This window comes from Gloeophyllum trabeum (genome assembly GCF_000344685.1).
Source record: "Gloeophyllum trabeum ATCC 11539 unplaced genomic scaffold GLOTRscaffold_00009, whole genome shotgun sequence".
Lineage (NCBI taxonomy): Eukaryota > Fungi > Basidiomycota > Agaricomycetes > Gloeophyllales > Gloeophyllaceae > Gloeophyllum > Gloeophyllum trabeum.
The window spans coordinates 1,399,177-1,419,363 of record NW_006920418.1 but is presented as its reverse complement, the minus strand read 5'-3'; the positions used below and the strand labels follow the sequence as shown (position 1 = coordinate 1,419,363).

The window sequence follows — 20,187 nt, the reverse complement described above, 5'->3', positions numbered from 1 at the left end:
GTCTGTCCCAGGAACTTCGGCGTCCCAAAATACGTCTGCAGGTGCGTCGTACGGAAGCTATGGAGGATGAGGGTCCTGAACGAATACTTGCTCAGAAATGCAGGCGAAGAAAGACGAAATGAAAAGAGAATTGGAGAATGAGATCCGGGTGCAACAGGCACAGGGTCTTCTGGCTGTGCGTTCCCGTCTCCTCGTCACTGTTTTAGGGATGATGAACTTTTGGCAGTCCATTGACGAAAAATGCTTCGCTAAGTGCATAACGAAGCCTGGTACATCCATGTCCAGAACGGAAGAGGTAAGTCTTGCTGTGCGAACCTATATCCGCTCTAACTTCTTGGATCAGACGTGTCTATCGAGATGTCTGGACAGGTATATGGAAGCATGTGAGCCGCATTATATGTCGTCCCAAATATTACCGTTGCTTACGCTTGGCCTCAGTTGACATCGTCTCGCGTGTATATCTTGCTCGGATTCAAAGAGAACGGATAGACAGATCGACGTAATATCTGGAGTTGCTCTGCCTACTCTTGGCCTACCCTCCCATCTCGCTGGTAACGACTCCCTCGTTTCATTATAACCTAATCATAATTGTCGTCGGATGTCGGCGGCGTGCATGTCACAATCTTGTGCTCTCTCGTTCTCCTTTGATCTTCACCCCGCGGCAGCCGGCTGGTACGTCAACATCGTGATTGAGTAACGAATAAATGGACCGCCAGTCAGCCCGAGCGGGCCAATATGATGCATACGGCGAGGATGGTCTACGATTACAGTGCCCGATACAATAAGAGCAATAGCCATAAATAAGCCATGTGGACTACGAGTGAACCAAGGTAAGATAAAATGTGGGCGACGTATAGCCAAGCGGTAAAGTATTCACAGAAGTTGAGGATAATATGTGCAGACGGCATATGCGCGATGCTGGTGGTGCTCGAGTAGAGTAAATCATATAATGCGACAATGCGAGATGTTGAGGCCACTGCGTCAAGCGTGGGGGAGGTGGATGCAAAGCATAAATAGCCGCACAGCCGGCATGTAATGTAAGGAGGAGATAGAGCGCAGCGTCGATGGCCGAGCAGGAATTTACTACTGGCTATTCTGATACTGGACATAGTGGGACGTCCAGTATGGAGAGGCGGGATCGGGATCGGGAGGGTGCGCTGCCAATGGCTCGACAAAGGCAGGCTCATCGTACACAGATCCGCAGTGAACATCGGGGGCCAGACCACGGGGAGCCCAATGTAATGGCGTCGTGAGGATGGGCGAAGACGGCGGATGCGCTGCCACATGCGAATATGGGTCCATAGATAGCGAAGACAGGGTGCCTAATCCCGCGTGCGAGTCGTAGGAGCCGCGGTGACCGGAGAAGAAGGAATTGTCAGGAGGCGAGATAGGGGATACCACCTGAGGTGCACTGCACGAGCCGTCGCTCGAGCAGTGATACGGGCCTTCCGCCCCATGGCCGGGAAGTGGATAGTCCGGGGTCACAGGAGTATGGTACGTCGAAGAGTACGGCGAGCCGCGAGAGTACTGGGAACGCGGGGAAGATAACGATGAGGAGGTCGACGGGGGGCCCAGCAGAGCACTGACACGAGGGTCGAGATGTTGAGGGGCAGATTGGGGCACACCTGGACTTAGCTCGAACAGCGAGGCACTAAGTATCGGCGGGCCAGAGAAGGACCGTTTCCGAGTGCGACCGGCGTATTCGGGCCTTGGCGTCTCCTCGTGATGCAAGTCGCCAGCAGAGGGCGCGTCAGCTATTGCGGGCGCCACCGCAGACTGCGGCGCCGACTCGTCGGGAACACCATAAGGGGCAGTGAGCTGTATCCCTGAGCCAGGCGAGCTCATGTGGAACCTGCGCACGAGATTGGCCAGGACGGCGACGGAGCCGACGAGGTCATGCCTGAGGTTGGACGAGGCCTGCATGCCCTCGGTCCAATCAGTGGACGCCTGCCAGGATCGAACCGGCGACGCCCCTGCTGGACCCGTCGGCGCGAGCACGTTTTCTGTAAAGAACAGCGGCGCTTGCGATAAGAAAAAGGACGCGATGGCTGTACCGGGGGCCGCTGTACTGAATTGCGAGTCCACGATCGAGTCGAAGGGGATTTCAATCTTGAACCCGCGATCAGAAGTGTGGACGAACCACGTCAGGCACCTCCGACCCTCGCAGATATACGCCACCAAGTCGGGCGTGCCGCCGGCATTTGCTATCCGTCGCCACCAGCCGATGTTAAGTTCCATGCATGGAATGATGGTAATGGCTGCATCAGTCACTCGTTAGCGAGCGGGGACGGCGAATTGAGGAGGCCACCTTTACCTTCGTCCTCGTGGATGACGCTCTCCAGTTGGTGCTCTTCGGCCGAACGCAGGTCTGGTGGCGAGTCCGGAAACCTTTCCGAGAGTTCATCTCGCTGGGCCTTCTTGCTGTCCTGTAATTTGGCTTTGGCACGCCTGCAATTGACAGTGAGCGACGCACAGGGGGGATGAAGCCTTCCACATACCGGTTCTGGAACCAGATCTGCGTCTGTCGCTCTTGCATGCCCAGGAACTGACTGATCTCTTTCCGACGAGCGGCGGTCGGGATCCGGTCTTCAGCAAAGAACTGTTCCAAATGCACGAGCTGGTCCTGAGTAACGCGAGATCGTTTGCGCTTCTCTCGGTCTCCCTTGATTGACGTCGCGCTCTTGCATTTTCTGGGGCCCCTGCTAGGCTCGGGAGGGCAAGCCATTTCAGGCGAACAAGAGGCAAATCTCCTTCCGGCGGGGCCAACCTCAGACGGTGTGGCCGGGGACGCAAGGGAGGAGGCAGGGGACAACTGAGCTTCCTGATCCTCCGACTTTACGATGTCGACCCGTATCGCGGTCGGTCGAGCATCGGGGCGATACAGCGACTGTGACGGTTCCCCCGCTATATTTATATTAGAGCGTAACCCATATTCAGGGAAACCATTGCACTTACATTCCATGGTCTATAAGTTAATGCCACCGCAGTCGAGCTTCTAGAGAAGACAGAAAGCGCCGACAATAATGTAAGAGACTGTCAAGGATCTCAAGCAATCAGAGACAGATTCGAGGAGAGCTAGAAGGCGCCGTAAGATATACGGCACTGCCAGTAGCCCACGAGGCGAAGATCCAGGTGACGCGGGAATGGCCAAGCGGTCAGAAGAAAGGAAAGGGATGTTAAAAGAACGACAGCCGTCGGAGTGACGGCCCAGAGCCACCAAAGGCGAATACAGGAAACAATACAGAGGGGGGAGAATGGGCGAGAGAGAGGCCCGGAACCAAATGCAAGGTGGCAGACGCGGCGCCTTTTGGGCGAGGAACTTACCGAAGGAATGGCTCGGCCGAGCGAGAGAAGGCGCACTTGCGCTCGGGGCGGGTTCCAAGGAAACGGACTGAGCGAGCCGGTTGCGGTACTGCACGTCCTCAGACGGAGGCCAGGCGAAATGAAGGCAGGAAGAGGACGAGGCGGGGAAATGATGGCAGGGAGATCCTCTTGTATGTTTGACGACATCTCGAGGCTAACCTTGAACGCTTGTTTGTGCACGTCAACGGGTGCAGCGTGAATGTGAAACTTGCACTGCTTCAGATAAGATCTTTGCCCCCAATCTCGACGCTTCGAAGTCGCCCAGGCACGCTTTCGAACGGCATTTACATAAACGCAGCCCTTTGCAGCTCGGGACCGTCCTTCGCGGCAGTCCAAGAGTCTACCTCCGTTCAGGAGAACATTACAGGGAATACGACTGCCATTGCATAACGTCGTGGACGCGCGTAAGCTGCTACAGACAGCGGGACGAGTAACGTACGATTACGTTAACACATGCTCGTCGTCGTCGAGCCTTGGAGTCTGTCCGTGGCTTCTGGGCTGCATGATGGCGGGCGACCTGACGACTGCCGACGCGCGCCCAACAAGGAAAGGGCCCGAGCGACGGCAATCTAGCTCCTGTTTACATAATCGTTAGCGATAGGCCCGGCACGACGGACCGCGAACTCACGCTCCAATCACAGCGAGCGCAGATCCCGTGCCAGATCGCCGTGCGGGCAGCCCGCCAGCTCGGACCGGCGCAGGGTCGCGCGTGGATCTGACAGCGAACTGGCGAACATCGGCAGCAAATCGCGAGCTGTATTCCGTACCCGTACGCCACAGCTGCCCCACACCGCCTGCAGTGCCCGCCCAATCACCACTCCGGACCAACGCAACCAATCACGGCCGAATGTTCGTCCTTGAGCCTGCCGCCGACCGAGTCCGACGCTGCAAACGAAGCCTGCCTCAAGTATTCATCCATGTATACTTGCCTTTGTCTGCCAGGGGGGAGCCCAGGCGGGAGGCGCGACTATACTTACGCTATACTTACGGGAAACACAGGACGCTACAAAGATGAACAGCACAACACGAGGATCCCGAGAGAACGAGCATGGCGGGAACCAATGTCACTTACAAACCCCCCACCACGGGACGCTGCATAGTCGAGAAAAAGAGATACCTAATACCGGGGACGTTTTGAATCTCTGTCATCATACCCACCAGGTCCTTCACGCTTGAGGTCGCCACGACCATAGCCGCCGCCTGGAGGACCGCCGTACCCTCCGCCTCCGCCCCCGAACCCACCACCGGGAGGACCTCCAAAGCCAGGCCCATCGCCCTGTCCACCATAGCCGTTTGGTGGTCCGTCGTGGAACCCACCTCCACTTTGATAACCGATGCCACCTCCTCTGCCCCTGATCAAGTCAAATGTAAATGATGCGGAACCAGACGCGAGCAAGAAAATGATGAGTGTACCTGAAGCCGCCCCTACCACCGAACCCTCCGCCGCCGCGGCCCCCTCCGCCAAACTCGTCTCGACCGCCGTCGAACCCTCCCCTGAATCCGCCGCCGCCGCGCCCGCCGAAACCACCTCTCCCCCCTCTGAACCCGCCGCCACGGTCGCCGAATCCTCTCCCACCACCGCGGTCGCCAAACCCTCCCCGACCGCCTCCGCGATCACCAAAGCCTCTCCCTCCACCGCCCAACCCACCTCTGAAACCACCGCCTCTTCCTGGCGGCGGACCGCTAATGAAGCCAGCAGGTTCGGGCTTGACGCGGCCCCCAAGGCCACCGCCTAGCCGTCGAGGTTTCCAACCACGCACCGTACGACCCCTCTCCACGTCCACCAGGATTTGCTTGCCCATGATCCGCAGTCCATCGGATTCCTTGTAGGCGGCTGTGAGAGAAATTTCGTGATAGTTAATACTGGGCATCACTCCCAACACGAACAGATACCAATCTCACCTTTCATATCTCGCTCGCGTTCGTAGACAATGAACGCGTATCCTCGACTTCGCCCTCTCTTGTCCCGAACAATCCTGACCCGCTCAATCGGACCGAAACTCTCAAACTCTCGTCTGAGATCACTCTCTGTCGCATTTTTGTGCTAAACCATGACAGTGTTAGTTTGATCCCGAGGCAACGGGTGAATCATCTCACCAGCCGAGCGATGAATAGCGTCTTGTAAGGGTCCCCGACCGCCTCAGGGTCATCAGCAGGCTTGTCTGAAAAAAGCAAGTTGTGAATCACAGGAAAGATACACCGGGTGAGATGAACTTACAGGCTGCAAGTGCCGCCTTGAACTCCTCCGTCTTCTTTTTCTTCCTCTCCTCCCGCCTGAGTTGTCTTTTTGTCTCCTCTGCTAGCGTAAACGCGGGCTCCTCACCCTCCTCCATGCCCTCCTCCCCCTCGCCCTGGTTCATTAGCTCCGTAGTCTTGTCCTCCTTCAGCTGTGCTAATATATGTCCCACGCCGGACACATTCTTGGGGCGGACGCGGTCGATGTCCCTGTCAACCGGTCGCGTATAAGGGAGCGGCGGGCGCGGCGCGAAGAGCTTGAGTAAGTTGGGCGGGAGAAGATGTGTTCCCGGCATGCTGGAAGAGTGAGACGGTGACTACCGTCGGGGACGTCGTGTAGAATGGGACGGCTGTGCGGCAGCAGCCTATGTGGCCGACGGAGAGCGAAGTCGTCAGGTGTGGATTTGCCAGGTGGAAGCCGGAGCCAAGCAGTGAAGCGCAGTTTGAAACTCCGCGTTGCGCATATCCGTATACTTGCAATTGGATGTTTCTCCTTGAGCAGACGTCTTGCGGCCTGAAGGTGTATACACTATGTTTCATTCTGTACAAATATCATTGCTGAATGCTGCAATATAGATGTCGAGGAGGCTGCCCCTCCGGCTCTACCAACTATGTCAGCTTCAACTACGGCAAAACCCACAGTTAGCAGCGGCCTCTGCTAGGAGACTGTCCACCTTGACCGGGACTAAAGCACCAGCGTTCACTTCATTCTTCTTTCGCAACGACCAATGGACAGCATTCCCCCCCGTCCCAGCTCGCTCACCGAGCATCAGTTTCCGTTCCCAGTCGATACCCGTGGCATCTGCTCTGTCCTATGCACCTCATACGGCCCCCCTCTCGCAATACAAGCCCACTGAGGCATTATCGATCCCTAAGACGCTGAGGTTATATGCTGAACTCTCCAAATCGAGGCTGAGCATCCTCGTCGTACTGACAGCAATGTCTGGCGTGGCCATGTCGCCGCTCCCGACCACTGTCCCTGTCCTTCTCTCCACCGCTCTCGGGACAGCACTCTGTGCAGCAGCTGCGAACACTCTCAATCAGATCCAAGAGGTACCGTTCGACGCCCAAATGAGTCGCACGAGAAATAGACCTCTGGTGCGGAGGGCGATCAGTCCCCTCCACGCCGCCGGGTTCGCCGTGGCTACCGGGATAGCAGGTCCAGCCATCCTGTGGACCATGGTGAACCCAACCACCGCGATACTAGGTGCTGCAAACATTGCTCTCTATGCGGGCGTGTATACATGGCTAAAGCGAAGAAGCATCGCCAACACCTGGGTCGGCTCCGTTGTCGGCGGCCTCCCGCCTCTCATGGGCTGGACGGCGTGTGGCGGTCAGTGGCTTCCCTCCTTCGACTCACCCATGACTCCATTTCTCCCCTCATTCCTGTCCCCCATCGACCCCGCCACCCTTGACATCGCACTAGTCGACAACCCGCTCTCCGCCCTCTCCCTCTTCATGCTCCTCTTCTGCTGGCAATTCCCCCACTTCAACCCCCTCTCGCACCTCATGCGCGACTCGTACGCCAAAGCGGGGTACCAGATGCTATGCGTCACCGACCCGCGTAGGAATGCCGCTGTTGCGCTCCGCTACACCCTTCTGCTTACTGGTGTCTGCTCTGTCCTTACGCCGCTCTCTGGCCTTACGACATGGGCATTCGCCCTTACCAGTCTTGTGCCTAACCTTATCTGCGTGCGCGCGGCATGGAATTTCTGGAGACACACTAGCGACAAGCAGGCGAGGGCGCTGTGGCATCATTGTCTCTGGTATTTACCTGCAATCCTGGGGTTGATGATGGTACACAAGCAGGGCATGAATTGGGGCGAGTGGTTGGGTTTTGTGAAGAAGGAAGATGCGGAACAGACCAAGGTCATTAGCTCGGAGTCTGCAGCGAATGTACAGTGAAGTATTAGTCGTCCGTGTCCTGTCCCTTGACCTTGAGTTTTTGAGCGGGCATAATTCTCGGATAGCAGACTCACCTAGATTATTTACACGTGAAGTAAGGAAATGCCCAGCCATTACTTTTCTGCGCCTGCTATCCGGTCTTTGCTTTAGCGGCTTTCGCGGCCTCCCTCCTCTTCTTGATTGCATCCAAACGCGCTTTCAACGCATTCACCTTCTCATCCGCCTCCTCTTGCGCCCTCTCCTCATCTAACAAGCGATCCATGATCAACTCCCTATCCTCAATCTCCTTTCGTTTCCGTATAGCCTCTTCGTCCAGCGCCTCCGTCACCACAGCCGCACCCGCGGGTTCCTGGCCAGCGAGCGGCGGGAAGCCCTCAGGGATATCGGACGCAGGCTCCGGTTCTGCCACAATCGTCGCATTCTCGAAGCGTTCCCGCAGGTCAGCCTGAGGGTCCGGAGCAGCCAGAACAGTCTTCTGGAACGCCTCCCACTCCAGGTCGATAGGATTCTGCGGCTGGGGCGGGGCGGCCGGCTGCTCATCCTCGTCCTCGTCGTGCCCGCCGAGAGCAGGTGCTTGTGACGGATCGGAGAAGAAATCAGCGGGGAAGCCGTTCTTGGACGGTTTGCTCTCCGTCGCCGGTGGGGAGCCCATCTCCTCGTCTCCGTCCTCGTTCACCCTCCTCTTCTTCGTCTCCGTACCATTTTCTTCGCCGTTCTCGTCATCCTCCGCCTTCCGCTTCCCTCGTGCTTTCTCTTCTTCTTCCCGCAGTCTCTGCTCTTCCTTCAACCTCTCTGCTTCCTTGAGCTTTGCGACATTCGTCCGGTGCGCCTTGCTCCCAATGTGGCCATCCCAAGCCGACGCGTATTTGACGATGCTACCACATGCAATGCACCTCAGTTGACCAGACGCGTTATATGATGCAAGTGGGTGGGAGACACGAGCCTCTTGTCTTTTCGCCTTCAGTAATGCTCGTGCACTCGACATGGAGGTGTGGCGGCTGTGGTAAGTGCTGCCATTACGTAATTGCAGTCGCCTCACGAACAAGGCCAATGCGGTGCCACTAGTAAACAAGGTACGTTCCAAGTTGTTGCAGTGACAGCAATAATTCCATAGCAAACATGTGTACACGTACTGACTTGCATCAAGAATATATCCATTAATGTGTTACTCAAGTATGAACTAGAAAGCTATTCAGATAGCACAAAAGAAATCTCAATCCCTCCCCAGTCGAAGGATCGACCACCTTAGTTTTTGTCAGCGAAGATCTTCTTGATAGCAGCGCTCGAGTACGACTTGGGACGCTCCAGGGCTAGCATGAACGTCTGTCAGACATGACCAATGCAGAGAAGGCGGGAATACGTACGAGCACCGAGAGCACGGTCCCAGATGAGCTGAGCAGCAACACCAAACGCACGCGAGATGCCGAAGAGGACAGTGTAGAACTGCATCTGGTTCAGACCATAGTAGGTCAAGAGCACACCGGAGTGAGCATCAACATTAGGCCAGGGGTTCTTGGCCTTGCCAGCCTGTGCACGTGAATGATAAGAGACCCGTAAAAGGACAACCTACGTTATTGGTCACGTACCTCCAACAAGACACCAGGGACGATGTTGTAGATCTGTCCAACAAGCTTGAACATCGGGTCGTCAGGGAGATGCTTCAGAGCAAACTCCCGCTGAGCCGTGTACCTCGGGTCGGTCTTCCTGAGGACGGCGTGGCCGTAACCAGGAACAACCTGGCCAGATTTGAGCGTGTCCCATACATATTGCTTGACGGCCTCATCACTGGCGTCCTTGCCAATCTTCTGTTGCATCTTGGTCAGCCAGACCAAGACTTCCTGGTTAGCAAGACCGTGAAGGGGGCCAGCAAGACCATTGAGGGCAGCGGCGAAGGAGAGGAAGGGGTCTGACAGTGCGGAGCCCACAAGCTTGCCGGTGTGAGCCGAGACGTTACCACCCTCGTGGTCACTGCATAATATTGAGCGCAAATGAACCCGTCATAAATGAGTTGACCTTACCTGTGGATGACGATGTACAGCCTCATCAGTTCGACGAAGGCGTGGTTGTCGCCGAAGCCAAGGAGGGTCGACAAGTTGTGAGCATAGTCCTTGCTAGGATCAATGGCAGGAAGCTTGCCCTGTCCGTAGACGTTCTGGTAAATACGGCCAGCAATCGTGGGCAGCTTGGCAATCCTATGAACATGAAACTCGTCAATAACAATATAATGGTAGGCGGGGCTTTGCATACAAGTCCATGCAGTCCTCGAAGACGGGTCCCCAGTACTCCTTTTTGGAGATACCATTGGCATACGCCTTAGCAAAGGCGGAGTCGTGGTTCAACTACGAAGCAGCCATTAGCGACACAGTTTCAACCAGCCCGAAGGCAAAGTACTCACGGCCGTGACAGCCAAACTGAATTGGCTCATCGGGTGAAGAGTGGGAGGGCATCTGTCGATGAGCTCCTCGACGAAGGACGGGATGGCCGCACGCGCCGCCCAGTCCTTGGAGAGCTCCTTGACCTGCTCGGCAGTGGGAACCTCTCCCGTAACGAGAAGCCAGAAGAGGGCTTCGGGGAGGGGTTCTGACCCACCGGGGGCCTTGGGGAGCTCCGCCTGGCACTCGGGGATGGTCTTACCGCGGAAGCGGATACCCTCCTCTGCAGCCAAGGATGCAAGGGTTAGACCAAATAGATGAAATGAGGCACGTGGCTAGAACGGACCTGGGTCGAGGACCGAGCCATCCCAGATCAGGGCCGGGAGGCCTCGCATACCTCTGCAATCGATCGCAGATATTTCGTCAGTCTAGACGCGAGGCGTATAGATATAAAAACCAACCCGTAGAGCTGATCCACAAGCACAGGCCCAAATGACTTCTTGCCATGTTCCGCACGGATTGCCTTGACCTGATCGACGATGGTTCGGCATAAATATAGCTGCGGGAAGATGGAAAGAACGACGACGTACGCTCTCAATTTCGGCAGGGATCAGCTGGGAAAGCCTCTCCTTGAGTGCAGAGTTCTTCGATGCGGTCGAGGAAAAGTGAGCCGAGGAAAACGCGGACCGCGTCACGCGCGACTGCAATGGAGACAAGAATAAGCCACGTCAGTATGGCCTTTATAACGAGAAACTCACCTGTTTGACGGCAGTACGGAACATAGTGGTGGTCGTGGTCGACGCCAGCGAAGACGAGGAGGGGTAGTTGGGCGACGGTGGAGGTCGAGGAGAAACTTTGTGGGAGAGCAAAGGCAGAACTCGGAACAGGTCGTCCATGACGTGCCCCCACCCACGTGACCCCGAGCGACCACTCCCAGCGCGGCCGTCCACACACTTTCTTTCATCCACCGGCATCCATGGCTAAACGAAAGAGACAACCCGACTCCGACCCCGTGAAATCCCTCCTGCCCCAGGTATGTTTTGTGCAGACTTCCGTATGTTTTTTCCCTGACTTTGCGCAGAAAAGGCACTACAGGCAGCGCGCGCACGCTAACCCCTTTTCCGATCACAACCTCGATTACCCCGCCTCGCCTGATGCCATCGACTGGAGCACCCACTATCCCGCCTTTGCTGGCACAGGGAAGACGCCGGAGTTTGCAGATGTGGGCTGCGGCTTTGGCGGTTTGCTTATTGCACTGGCCCCCTTATTCCCCGACACGCTCATGTTAGGTGAGTCCGAATCCGATCTAACACCTCTCTCGGGCGCCTCTTTGATGGCAAGGTCGTTTCACCCACTCTGTTGCCCGGCTCGGTTACTCATCCGGTTCTCTATGTTAGGCATGGAAATCCGCGTCCAGGTCTCGCAATACGTGCAAGATCGCATCGCAGCCTTGCGCGCGACTACCAAACCAGAGACACCCGACGCGGAGACATCGTCTCCAGGTCCCTACCAAAATGTCTCGATAGTCCGAGCCAACGCCATGAAGTTCTTCCCCAACTACTTCCGCAAGCACTCCCTATCGGCGATCTTCTTCCTCTTCCCTGATCCCCACTTCAAACAGCGCAAACACAAGGCTCGGATCATCTCGCCGACACTTCTTGCCGAATATGCCTATGCTCTCCGTCCAGGCGGCATCGTGTATACAATCACGGACGTACTAGATTTGCACGAGTGGATGAAGACCCACTTGGAGAACTTCCCGTTATTCGAGCCCGTGGACGAAGAGACTCTTCGATCGGAAGGGAAGGGCCCCATCCTCGATGCTGTGCGGCAGAGCACAGAAGAAGGTAAGAAAGTCGAACGGAACAACGGCGACAAGTGGTTGGCCTGCTTCCGGCGTATTGAAGTCAAAAGGGAATAAGGTCTATGGAGGCCAAAGATTGTGTATTACCTGTGCTGTAGCGATACATTTGAATCTCAATACACAAATGTGCCAATTCTTGTCCACATAACGAGCAACGTCTTCAGTAATCTTCCATTCTCTCCTCCATTACAACATCTCTGTCGCCTACATCAGGCCCACCACCACTCCCGACCCTAGGTGCAGCTCCCATAGCAGCTACTAACGACCTTGTCCTCTCCTTGACGGCCGCCCTCATCTCCTTGTGGATAACTTTCCCAGCTTCGCAGCCTACCCGGAAAATATCCTCAAATCGGTCTACGTGCAACCGCGTCTCCATCGTCACCAGCGTCACCTTCCCCGTCCTGGGCATCACCGCAACCGTAACATGCGGGACGTCGTTCTCTTCCAACGTTGTGAGGTCAAGCAGGGGTGATGTGGAGTGTACCCCGCCCGTGACCGCACAGACGAAGTCGAGCAGAGGTATACCGGCGGAGGCGAGGGCGAGGGTCGTGGCGTTTATACATGCTTGCAGGACGCCTCCATCTTGTTGGAGGATTTGCACGAATATGTCAATCTGCGAGCGGGGGTACAGAGCTGTCTGGATGACTGGTTCGAAGGTTGACTTGATCGTCGATGCGAACTCCAGTATACGCCTGTGCACGAACATTTAAGCAATCAGACCAATTCATACACGAATTTGGCACATGCAATGTCTCCATACCACGATAAAGAAACGGAAACTCACTTGTCACCACGACCTCTTCTTCTCCTCTCACCCGTGCTAAACGGCGCAACCGCGACCTCGACATTGATGTTCGCCCGGTCATGTATTGTCTGCGACCGCATCTTTGCTTCTCGTGGCCCAAACACCGAGACCAGTACCTGCGTCAGGCCATGCGATACCGACGCCGACCCATCTGCCGAGCCTTGCTGCCCAAGGTCAATATTGATATCTCGCAGTTCGTACTGACGGCGTCCGTCAGAGCGGAAACCGCCATCGTTCAGGATTTCTATCCGGGACGCCTGTCAGCGGCTGAGTTTCAGGTACAATGTCCAGGAAAACATAGACGGACCATTGCTTGGTTTGTAAATCAAAGCGAGCAAGATTGACAGGCAGAGGAGAATGAAGGAGAGCTCTCATTCAATCTCAGATCTCGGGTTTGCGACACCCACATGGACCCACAACACGGGTGTCGCCACCCACTGCAATACACAGATTCTACTACCATCTGCCTGACCATGATAATATTCGTTCACATCCGCGCAGAACAATAATTTCCGGGCGTCAGCCGGAAGTGCAAAGTGACTACACTATAAACGAAAGCATCACGACTTCCGTTTCTTGGACGTCAACCCCTTGGCTGACCGGTACCGCCTCCATCACAAGCGGTCCACTAACTCTGGCATCGCTTGTCTCATAGGTTTGCCCACCCCAAGTCAGGCCAGAGGTAGCATCAGCATAGCTGCCCAATTCCATTAGCTTTCCGACGAGAGACCAGAGCGGATATCCAAGCCTACCTGATATTCAGACGCTTGATCTGCATGCTAGTCGGTCCAGCTCCAAACTCGTGTCCAATGAAATTGATATCGACGTGTGTGGTGTTCCTCGCGGCCGTGGTCCCGCTCAAATAGGCTTGTGAATTGACGATGAGCGCCCTCCGCAGAACGCCCCACTCGTAGAAGGCGTATCCAGACGTCCACGGGTCATCGAACTGTAACTCAAGGACTTGCGCACTCCCTGAAGAGCCTATCGCCTCAGCTGCGATGATGGCCGAGTAATACTGGGGCTGAACATGCGGGGGGATAGGCGCAGCAAGCGACGATCCATCGATGATGGAGCGATTCAGTGCTACAGGTTGGATCTGGAGGGAATATCATGAACACAGTTATTGGAGGGAAGAAAACTCGACTTACCAGATTGTACTTGTAGCCGACTCCTTCGTGGAAGAAGAGGCGAGATATGCCAATTTGCGACGCATACAACGAATAGTCCAAGGTCCAGATTGCTGCTCCCGCAGTATTGCTGACGCCCGGCGCACCATGGCAGGCGTAACTATCAGGAATAAAACGTCAGCAAGGAAGGACGTGCCTATAACTTAAGACATGCGGACCTGTTGGTTTCACCGAAGACGTAGTCCAGTCCGTAGGACCTGACCACCGCGATATCTGGCGCAAACTCAGAGACATTGGTACGAATTGTCGATTTCGCCATCAGGTCCTGGAGCAAGCCACCGCTTCCCTGGCAGAATGATCCACTGTAGTGGTGCTGTGACACACTATGTCCTAGCAAGTCAGCCTTCCATTGCTGCGAGCCACAGGCGAATGATACACACGTGCGAATGAGAGACCCAGGGGCAGAGTTGAGGATCCCTGCGCCTATGATGGCTTGCGGAGAGAATCCAGAAGTACCGAATGCTGAATTGGCGAATGCGCCGCCGATCAGCTTGGGATACGTGCGACTGTACAGATCAAAAGAGTCGGAGATGTTGGTCGCAAATTCGATCCACCTAAGCTTCAGATTAGCCTCTATTCCCACATGATAGATAGCATCTGCGACTCACTCTCTCGTATATTCAATGGGATTCCAGCTGCTGTTCCTTGCACCGTTATTGCTGTATAGGTCTGCCTCATTGCCGATTTCGATGTACTCCAGTGTAGTGCCCTGGGCGACCACCGCGGGGTCGGCAAACGCAGCCAAGAGTGCCTGGCTCTCTAGATAGGCGGCAGTAATGTTGTATTGGCCGAGGTTAACGCCCCACCAGACATGAGTGAGAGCTGGCAGATGAGCTATAAGCTTGTAATAGTCGCAGCCAACTGTGATATTTGTAGCCTCGGGATAAGGTGTGGTGTTGGTGTACGCAGGAAAGATATCCTCGGCATACTGTGAATGGCCAGATATCAGTATTTTGGTTATTCCGACGCGCTAGAGAAGTCACTTGCTTGGATATCAGGGTTGTAATTGGTATGGTCTTCGGAGTCGGCACCGATACGGATCCATAGACCTTCACCAGCAAGCTGTCTGAGATTGTCTAAAGCATTGTAGAAGAACATGTTGGGAGCCGCGGTCCCTGCCCATTCTATCCAGTTATCCTGCTCGATGGACAGAGAAATCAAGGTCGGGGACACTGTTTTCGCTGCATAGGGTGCAAGGAGAGGGATGTATGCGCCCAAGTCCGCGCGCACCGTGCTCACCACGCAGAGGATCTGCAGAGCAGTCAAGAAGCGAGAGGCCATGGTCAGCATCCGGGGCGACGTCCTCAGCCGTTCCCTCGCTCCTTGTTATATACCCCACTGCTGCCGGGATCGACATGGAAGCAGATGCATGGCGTCTGTGAAACAATATCGCCCCCGTGATGAACACGTCTTTGAGTCGGGACGACGGGCGGAAGATGAGAACCGCTCTCGAGGTCACACTGCAAGGTTATTATCGGCATTAGCAAGCCTTTAGCTGAATTCCCCTCCTTGTATATTTAGAATTAGGGACTCGTGAGCAGCAGGCATTATACTTATTCGATGCGTGTGGGCAGCGTGTGGGGTCGTGATAGTCGCGAGCAGGAAGGTAGTTCGACCGTTCGACGACGCGTCCGTTTACTGTGCATGCGCGTCGACGTTCCATCACATCTCTGCATATGCGTACATGCATCTTAGAGACTAACCGCAGAACAGGAATCTCAACGTTCTCGACCATAGGCAGCCAAAAGCCCGCACTTTCGGCGACGATGTACCGCGCCGATCCCGCCATATATATAGTATGGTAGATGAAAGGCCATAACTAGAGCGACAGAACCACAAAGGCAGAACGCCACACCCTGACTCTTGCCTTGCACTCGCTGCGCAAGCCGTGGAGACAACCAAGTCGCACTGCGACGCAGGCATTCCTTGCAAGGTACGTTCCATTAGGTGCAATGGGATTCTGCGGGCCAGCCAGTGTATATAAGTCGCAACAGACGGTGGGGAGTATTGTACGAATGTCCGTGTGATGGCATGCGAAACACTGACAAAACCCATCTTCTCTATTGCCGCCATGCCTTTGACACTGCGAATCAGAGCCCTCTTTAATGGTGGTGGTCGGCGGCAGCGGCAGAAGCGTCGCCCTGGTGATCAAGAGCATAGACTAAAGTGCATTGTAAGACCAACAAAATAAGATACACCTGCGCCATGAATGACTGACCTGAGCCGCATTCTGCGCAACGGGCGATTCCGTCCTTTTTAACGGTGAACCAGAGGACATCATGCGAGTCAGCTGGTGAACCAGTGCATCCAACAATACGCTCGGTATCCTGTTCAAACAAACCACCCAGTAGACGGAACCGCAACAGAAGGAAATATGAGCATCCAACCAGCGAAACCACCATCCTTTTATCGCACCAGAGAGAAAACGCGGATCGGGTCCGCCAGGGTGCCAATACGGCTAGAGTCCAGAGGTTCCATGTCAAACGCCTCTACGCCCTCCATCTCCGCTAAAAGCTGGTAACGCTCGAGACCGGTTGCCTGAGCTTCATCCGTGGGCACTTCACCGGGCTTGATACCAGGGCCGTACAGTTCGGGAGTGGCAGCGTGGTCTGCTGAGAGACGACGCGCAGTGACGGACAAGCCGCGGAAAGGTGTCTTGGAGGCGCTGGCCACCTGCAGCGAGCGCGACGCCGGGCGCACCGAGCGGAGAGCTGTCCTGAACATGGTTTACGAAGGTGGACGATGGTTTGGGACGTTGCGTCGACGGAATCGATACGTTACAGTTGTCACGGCGGTGACCGATGTTTTCCGCATGGTCCCGACGACCTGAACCAGATTGCTCTGGAGCTATCAAGTCTCTCGTAGTATCACGACCCTCCGTTATATGTACATAGTGCAGGGTACCGTAAGACCAATATGACAAGTACAATGGTCTCTACCTGTTCGATGGGGGCACTGAGAGTGATATGTATGTAGCCGGCACCGCAGAAGGACATGGAGGCCTGGTAGCTGCGGAATCGCCTAACTCCAGCTGCGTATGCCTCCGAAGATACGTAGACTGCGGCATTCATTCCGCGGGTATATACTGTAATTGGGATGGGAGAGGGCTGCTATAAGCAATCCTTTCTCTCCTCGCACTTACGGCGCCCGAGTCCACCTTTGTATTGTCGATATGACTATACGAATCTCCGCAAATCGAGAGTCGACGCCATTATCATGGAAGCTCTCACTAGATTGGACAATAAGAAGGAGCGAGGGCCTGGGGGCTTATGGTTCAGGAACTGGATTGTGTGGTTTTATTTACGAAATGCAATCCTCCCAACAAAGCTGAGGACGCGCATTACGTAACGGGACCCCGCGCAGCGCGAAGCGTCACTCCGCAGGGCAGCGCGGGGTTGGCTCAGCGGGTTAGCCTATGCTTGGCCGTATATAGATAACAGTAGACACTGCAAGCAATATATAAAATTAAATATCGCCTCCTGATATGTTCCTGTAGTGTAGATGGTAAGCATCTTGCTGGGCTTGGAAAGCCCGAACCTCGAGGTTGCGGGTTCGACTCCCAATCCGTTTGTTTCGGGCATTGTTGTTTTTTCCGACGGTTTTTGTCAAGATGTATGCATCACTTGTGAATAAAACTCCTTACTCTTGGGGCTTCAATTTATTTCATCACTTAAGATACACTCCACACCATCCTGATATTATGCTGACAAGCCTGTACTCAGTAGAGCATATTCGCTGTGGTAATTACCACAGCGTGGGGCCAATGGGGTCGCTTAAATCCATCAAAATTCCCTTACTTGGGAGCTCCACCGGTAGTAATTACCACACCGAATATGCTCTAGTGCAGGAGAAAACCTTTGATATCAGTGTTTCAAGAGTCACAGCCGCCGCCTGCTGCAACCTCCCTTTTCATCCCAACGAGATTGTAACTCTCAGTACATATCACATAAAATACTTTGTATACCTCCCTACCTACTCTACGTAAGTATGTATATGCGTCGTTCTGGTGCCGAGACTTGACTTCAAATGGCCTGAGACCGTGGGAACACTGCGCAGACTTGCCGCACAGCCGTCTGTGCAGTCACTTCACGATGGCCTCGACCTTCCTTTTACGGGCCGCGCGTCCTCAACTTTGTTGGGAGGATTGCATTTAGTGTTTTATTTCAAGTCAGCCACCGAAGCGGAGGAGTGATGAGGAGTCTCAATACGACGTAGAAGAAGCAGTACGGGGGTCCCTGTGGACCTCCGCGTCGCTAGCGTAGATACCGGTGCAGCGCTCTTATATCTGGAGTACTTATTCGAAGTGTTGGGACGCTGTTAGGTTACCATCAGCTTGAGCAGGCATATTGTACGAACAATATATACCCGGTTTTGTATTTTCTGAGTAGTATGAGAATTCGAGTCACCCTTCGAGATGGACGTCGCTCGATCCGATCCATGATCCATTGTTTCGATCCTTTGCATTGTTTGCGTTAGAAAGTTAGGCGGTAACAGTGCAAGCCTGCAAGCAGCCATGGTGCCTCCGTCCAGACCTTTGATCCTTCATAGGTCCAGTGTTGGCATTGACGCGCGTCAGACCCCGAGTCAAGAGGTCTGACGCCATGCGACCCCCATTGACCTTGACCGGGGTCCGGAGTCAATGCGTGACTTGGTCAATCCGGCTACGTGAACTGCGGCCGGGGCCAGAAGTGTAGCTGAGCTATTGCTAGTCATCTATACGCTGTATGTAGACTACTCAGATTTGCGCCCGCTATTATGAGACCTACTAGTAAGAGGGAAGATAGGAATGTGCTATAGAGTAAGAAAAAAGGATTAAGGAATAAGGGTACATCTTGTCAAAGGTAGAGCATTGACAGAGTTCAATCCCGGGGTGAGCTCATAGAATCATGAAAAGCCATCTCTGTGGCGAGATTCTCTTCACCTCAAGGCCAGTACATAGTAAGAGCACTCAGTGAGGGAGATGTAGTCCCCGGTAATGGATACAGAAAGATATTCTTCAGGAGGTATGCAGTGAGGCCTCGTACCCGGAGTGATCCACTGGCGCAGCAGGACTAGCAGAGTCGGGCACTTGAGACTCTGACAGAGTGGTGGCTTCATCAGCAGCGAGTTGCTCCAGTAGTTCACTAGCAACTGCGGTGAACGAACAGGACGCATCGTCGATGCCGACCGAAATCTGATCGTCCACGCCCGATTGTGCAGCCTCTGCCGGAAGCGGCAAAGCTTCCGTGTACTTCCGTATACCGCAGTAGAAATGCTCCCAGACTTTCGGGGGTTGCATGCCGTCTAGAGGGTGGATGTGGTTGCGCAATACAAGTCAGATTGTGTCTACAGTATTTTTGGTTGTGCCAATATACAGTATATTATTGAAGTACAGACATCAGAGATTCAGTGCAACGCGCCACCACGCACGTGAGCTCAAAGTCACGCATTGACACCTTGACGATAGGTCCGACCGTGTCAGACCCCAATTGACTGGGGAGACGCAACGCCTGCCAACGGCGCGAGTCGCTTAGTAAGCAGATTGTGGCTGAAGACAGGCACAAGTGCGCCTTGACCCAACTCGCCGTGTAATGACATCGGAGAGTGATTAGAATTTCTTGTAGGATGATATAATGGTTTTTTGGGATACAGAGGATGTGTAATGGCATCTTTTCCCTTATACATAAGGATGTACATCATAGCTTTCCTATTCCCTCAATTCCCATGCTCAACCACCCATTGATTGTGCTTGCAATGCTCAACAGATTACCTTGTGAGATCCCATATACATCATGAAAGGTGTATAATTATTTTATTCAGCTGACTTGAGGCAGACTTAACCAATTAGCATGTATGACTCGGGATGGTACACTTCTTGTTATGGCTGTAGGCAGAGATATTATGCTTCAGTACACCCAAATATCTGCAAGGGAAGGGAACCATATCAAGAATGCTATATATGAAGTCTGAGAGAAGCTGTGCAGCGGAAAGGCGACCTCCAGTGTGACACCAGAACGCGGTTGTCACACACGTCACACAGCCAGACGCGCTGATTTCAGGCGCGTTGTGACTCAAATGCGCCACGCGCATGCAGCTTCCTAGAGTCATTTTTGGCTCTTGCGACATTAGTACCAAATGTTCTGAAGACATATCTGGATGTATCGGAAAACTCGGATTCTTCGAAAATGCATCGTATCTTCAAACACTAGTCAAACAGATATCTTTTTCACCCTATATGGAGGGAAAGAGGCAAAGTACCGGAAATCCAACATTTCCGATACATTTTAATCACCCTTCTGAGCATTTCTCTCAGCTATATCTTAGCCTGATTCTCGCAGTGTGAAGTGATCTACGTGTTCTCATTTCCGTGACACTCACTATTAGGGAACAAACAAAGCCAAATAACTCGCCGCGCGACCCAGGATTGCGTCTCCCCCAAATTGACCCATTGACACTCATCAATTCATCAAAGGGTCG

At 54.2% G+C, this 20,187-nt stretch overlaps 10 protein-coding genes across 10 annotated transcripts; 3 read left to right on the top strand and 7 right to left on the bottom strand.

The window, feature by feature from the left end:
- Positions 1–97: 97 nt before the first annotated feature.
- On the top strand, positions 98–503 carry GLOTRDRAFT_43890 (uncharacterized protein; the record flags this gene model as incomplete). The annotated part of the gene is made up of 4 exons (XM_007869005.1): positions 98–175; positions 227–295; positions 344–383; positions 439–503. 4 exons carry the CDS (start codon positions 98–100, stop codon positions 501–503), a joined length of 252 nt encoding a protein of 83 aa, XP_007867196.1.
- Positions 504–666: 163 nt separating this feature from the next.
- On the bottom strand, positions 667–3,087 carry GLOTRDRAFT_62830 (uncharacterized protein). Its single transcript, XM_007869394.1, has 4 exons — positions 2,956–3,087; positions 2,499–2,904; positions 2,315–2,448; positions 667–2,258 (listed from the first exon to the last, which is right to left on the bottom strand). The coding sequence occupies exons 1-4, from the start codon at positions 2,960–2,962 to the stop codon at positions 1,084–1,086; spliced, it is 1,722 nt and encodes a 573-aa protein (XP_007867585.1). The 5' UTR covers positions 2,963–3,087; the 3' UTR covers positions 667–1,083.
- A 1,128-nt stretch (positions 3,088–4,215) lies between these two features.
- Positions 4,216–5,996, bottom strand: GLOTRDRAFT_62827 (RNA-binding domain-containing protein). The gene is made up of 5 exons (XM_007869393.1): positions 5,582–5,996; positions 5,461–5,525; positions 5,266–5,407; positions 4,777–5,197; positions 4,216–4,715 (listed from the first exon to the last, which is right to left on the bottom strand). The coding sequence occupies exons 1-5, from the start codon at positions 5,892–5,894 to the stop codon at positions 4,481–4,483; spliced, it is 1,176 nt and encodes a 391-aa protein (XP_007867584.1). The 5' UTR covers positions 5,895–5,996; the 3' UTR covers positions 4,216–4,480.
- A 114-nt stretch (positions 5,997–6,110) lies between these two features.
- Positions 6,111–7,912, top strand: GLOTRDRAFT_111615 (protoheme IX farnesyltransferase). The gene has a single exon (XM_007869392.1). The coding sequence runs from the start codon at positions 6,175–6,177 to the stop codon at positions 7,501–7,503; it is 1,329 nt and encodes a 442-aa protein (XP_007867583.1). The 5' UTR covers positions 6,111–6,174; the 3' UTR covers positions 7,504–7,912.
- Positions 6,900–8,506, bottom strand: GLOTRDRAFT_111614 (uncharacterized protein). The gene is made up of 2 exons (XM_007869391.1): positions 7,578–8,506; positions 6,900–7,522 (listed from the first exon to the last, which is right to left on the bottom strand). The coding sequence occupies exon 1, from the start codon at positions 8,486–8,488 to the stop codon at positions 7,634–7,636; it is 855 nt and encodes a 284-aa protein (XP_007867582.1). The 5' UTR covers positions 8,489–8,506; the 3' UTR covers positions 6,900–7,522; positions 7,578–7,633.
- A 53-nt stretch (positions 8,507–8,559) lies between these two features.
- Positions 8,560–11,700, bottom strand: GLOTRDRAFT_100546 (citrate synthase). Its single transcript, XM_007869390.1, has 13 exons — positions 11,497–11,700; positions 11,273–11,440; positions 10,957–11,216; positions 10,634–10,908; positions 10,466–10,576; positions 10,337–10,404; positions 10,222–10,274; positions 9,899–10,158; positions 9,751–9,842; positions 9,522–9,695; positions 9,090–9,471; positions 8,868–9,030; positions 8,560–8,813 (listed from the first exon to the last, which is right to left on the bottom strand). Exons 4-13 carry the CDS (start codon positions 10,769–10,771, stop codon positions 8,749–8,751), a joined length of 1,506 nt encoding a protein of 501 aa, XP_007867581.1. The 5' UTR covers positions 10,772–10,908; positions 10,957–11,216; positions 11,273–11,440; positions 11,497–11,700; the 3' UTR covers positions 8,560–8,748.
- On the top strand, positions 10,686–12,133 carry GLOTRDRAFT_111612 (putative methyltransferase). The gene is made up of 3 exons (XM_007869389.1): positions 10,686–10,908; positions 10,957–11,164; positions 11,273–12,133. The coding sequence occupies exons 1-3, from the start codon at positions 10,852–10,854 to the stop codon at positions 11,794–11,796; spliced, it is 789 nt and encodes a 262-aa protein (XP_007867580.1). The 5' UTR covers positions 10,686–10,851; the 3' UTR covers positions 11,797–12,133.
- On the bottom strand, positions 11,900–13,019 carry GLOTRDRAFT_116838 (uncharacterized protein; the record flags this gene model as incomplete). The annotated part of the gene is made up of 4 exons (XM_007869388.1): positions 11,900–11,972; positions 12,003–12,431; positions 12,524–12,788; positions 12,983–13,019. 4 exons carry the CDS (start codon positions 13,017–13,019, stop codon positions 11,900–11,902), a joined length of 804 nt encoding a protein of 267 aa, XP_007867579.1.
- A 65-nt stretch (positions 13,020–13,084) lies between these two features.
- Positions 13,085–15,088, bottom strand: GLOTRDRAFT_116837 (glycoside hydrolase family 79 protein; the record flags this gene model as incomplete). Its single annotated transcript, XM_007869387.1, has 8 exons — positions 13,085–13,241; positions 13,297–13,640; positions 13,693–13,831; positions 13,890–14,054; positions 14,112–14,285; positions 14,340–14,659; positions 14,719–14,912; positions 14,971–15,088. 8 exons carry the CDS (start codon positions 15,086–15,088, stop codon positions 13,085–13,087), a joined length of 1,611 nt encoding a protein of 536 aa, XP_007867578.1.
- Positions 15,089–15,436: 348 nt separating this feature from the next.
- GLOTRDRAFT_62810 (COX5B-domain-containing protein) lies at positions 15,437–16,493 on the bottom strand. Its single transcript, XM_007869386.1, has 3 exons — positions 16,147–16,493; positions 15,950–16,058; positions 15,437–15,892 (listed from the first exon to the last, which is right to left on the bottom strand). The coding sequence occupies exons 1-3, from the start codon at positions 16,453–16,455 to the stop codon at positions 15,834–15,836; spliced, it is 477 nt and encodes a 158-aa protein (XP_007867577.1). The 5' UTR covers positions 16,456–16,493; the 3' UTR covers positions 15,437–15,833.
- Positions 16,494–20,187: the final 3,694 nt, after the last annotated feature.

Excerpts from the sequence above, each read along its gene's own strand:
- GLOTRDRAFT_62827 (XM_007869393.1), bottom strand. The coding sequence starts at position 5,894 with ATGCCGGGAACACATCTTCTCCCGCCCAACTTACTCAAGCTCTTCGCG. Across the intron at positions 5,408-5,460 it reads CGCTATTCATCGCTCGGCTG|CACAAAAATGCGACAGAGAG; the intron begins GTGAGATGATTC and ends GTCATGGTTTAG. Across the intron at positions 5,198-5,265 it reads ACGCGAGCGAGATATGAAAG|CCGCCTACAAGGAATCCGAT; the intron begins GTGAGATTGGTA and ends TTTCTCTCACAG.
- GLOTRDRAFT_100546 (XM_007869390.1), bottom strand. The coding sequence starts at position 10,771 with ATGGACGACCTGTTCCGAGTTCTGCCTTTGCTCTCCCACAAAGTTTCT. Across the intron at positions 10,159-10,221 it reads TGGCTCGGTCCTCGACCCAG|AGGAGGGTATCCGCTTCCGC; the intron begins GTCCGTTCTAGC and ends CCTTGGCTGCAG. Across the intron at positions 8,814-8,867 it reads GGACCGTGCTCTCGGTGCTC|CCCTGGAGCGTCCCAAGTCG; the intron begins GTACGTATTCCC and ends CGTTCATGCTAG.
- GLOTRDRAFT_111615 (XM_007869392.1), top strand. The coding sequence starts at position 6,175 with ATGTCGAGGAGGCTGCCCCTCCGGCTCTACCAACTATGTCAGCTTCAA.
- GLOTRDRAFT_111612 (XM_007869389.1), top strand. The coding sequence starts at position 10,852 with ATGGCTAAACGAAAGAGACAACCCGACTCCGACCCCGTGAAATCCCTC. Across the intron at positions 10,909-10,956 it reads TGAAATCCCTCCTGCCCCAG|AAAAGGCACTACAGGCAGCG; the intron begins GTATGTTTTGTG and ends GACTTTGCGCAG. Across the intron at positions 11,165-11,272 it reads CCCCGACACGCTCATGTTAG|GCATGGAAATCCGCGTCCAG; the intron begins GTGAGTCCGAAT and ends TCTCTATGTTAG.
- GLOTRDRAFT_62830 (XM_007869394.1), bottom strand. Across the intron at positions 2,449-2,498 it reads CAGATCTGGTTCCAGAACCG|GCGTGCCAAAGCCAAATTAC; the intron begins GTATGTGGAAGG and ends TGTCAATTGCAG. Across the intron at positions 2,259-2,314 it reads CGTCATCCACGAGGACGAAG|CCATTACCATCATTCCATGC; the intron begins GTAAAGGTGGCC and ends TGACTGATGCAG.
- GLOTRDRAFT_111614 (XM_007869391.1), bottom strand. The coding sequence starts at position 8,488 with ATGTCGAGTGCACGAGCATTACTGAAGGCGAAAAGACAAGAGGCTCGT.
- GLOTRDRAFT_62810 (XM_007869386.1), bottom strand. The coding sequence starts at position 16,455 with ATGTTCAGGACAGCTCTCCGCTCGGTGCGCCCGGCGTCGCGCTCGCTG. Across the intron at positions 16,059-16,146 it reads CGATCCGCGTTTTCTCTCTG|GATACCGAGCGTATTGTTGG; the intron begins GTGCGATAAAAG and ends TTGTTTGAACAG. Across the intron at positions 15,893-15,949 it reads TTGCGCAGAATGCGGCTCAG|TCTATGCTCTTGATCACCAG; the intron begins GTCAGTCATTCA and ends AATGCACTTTAG.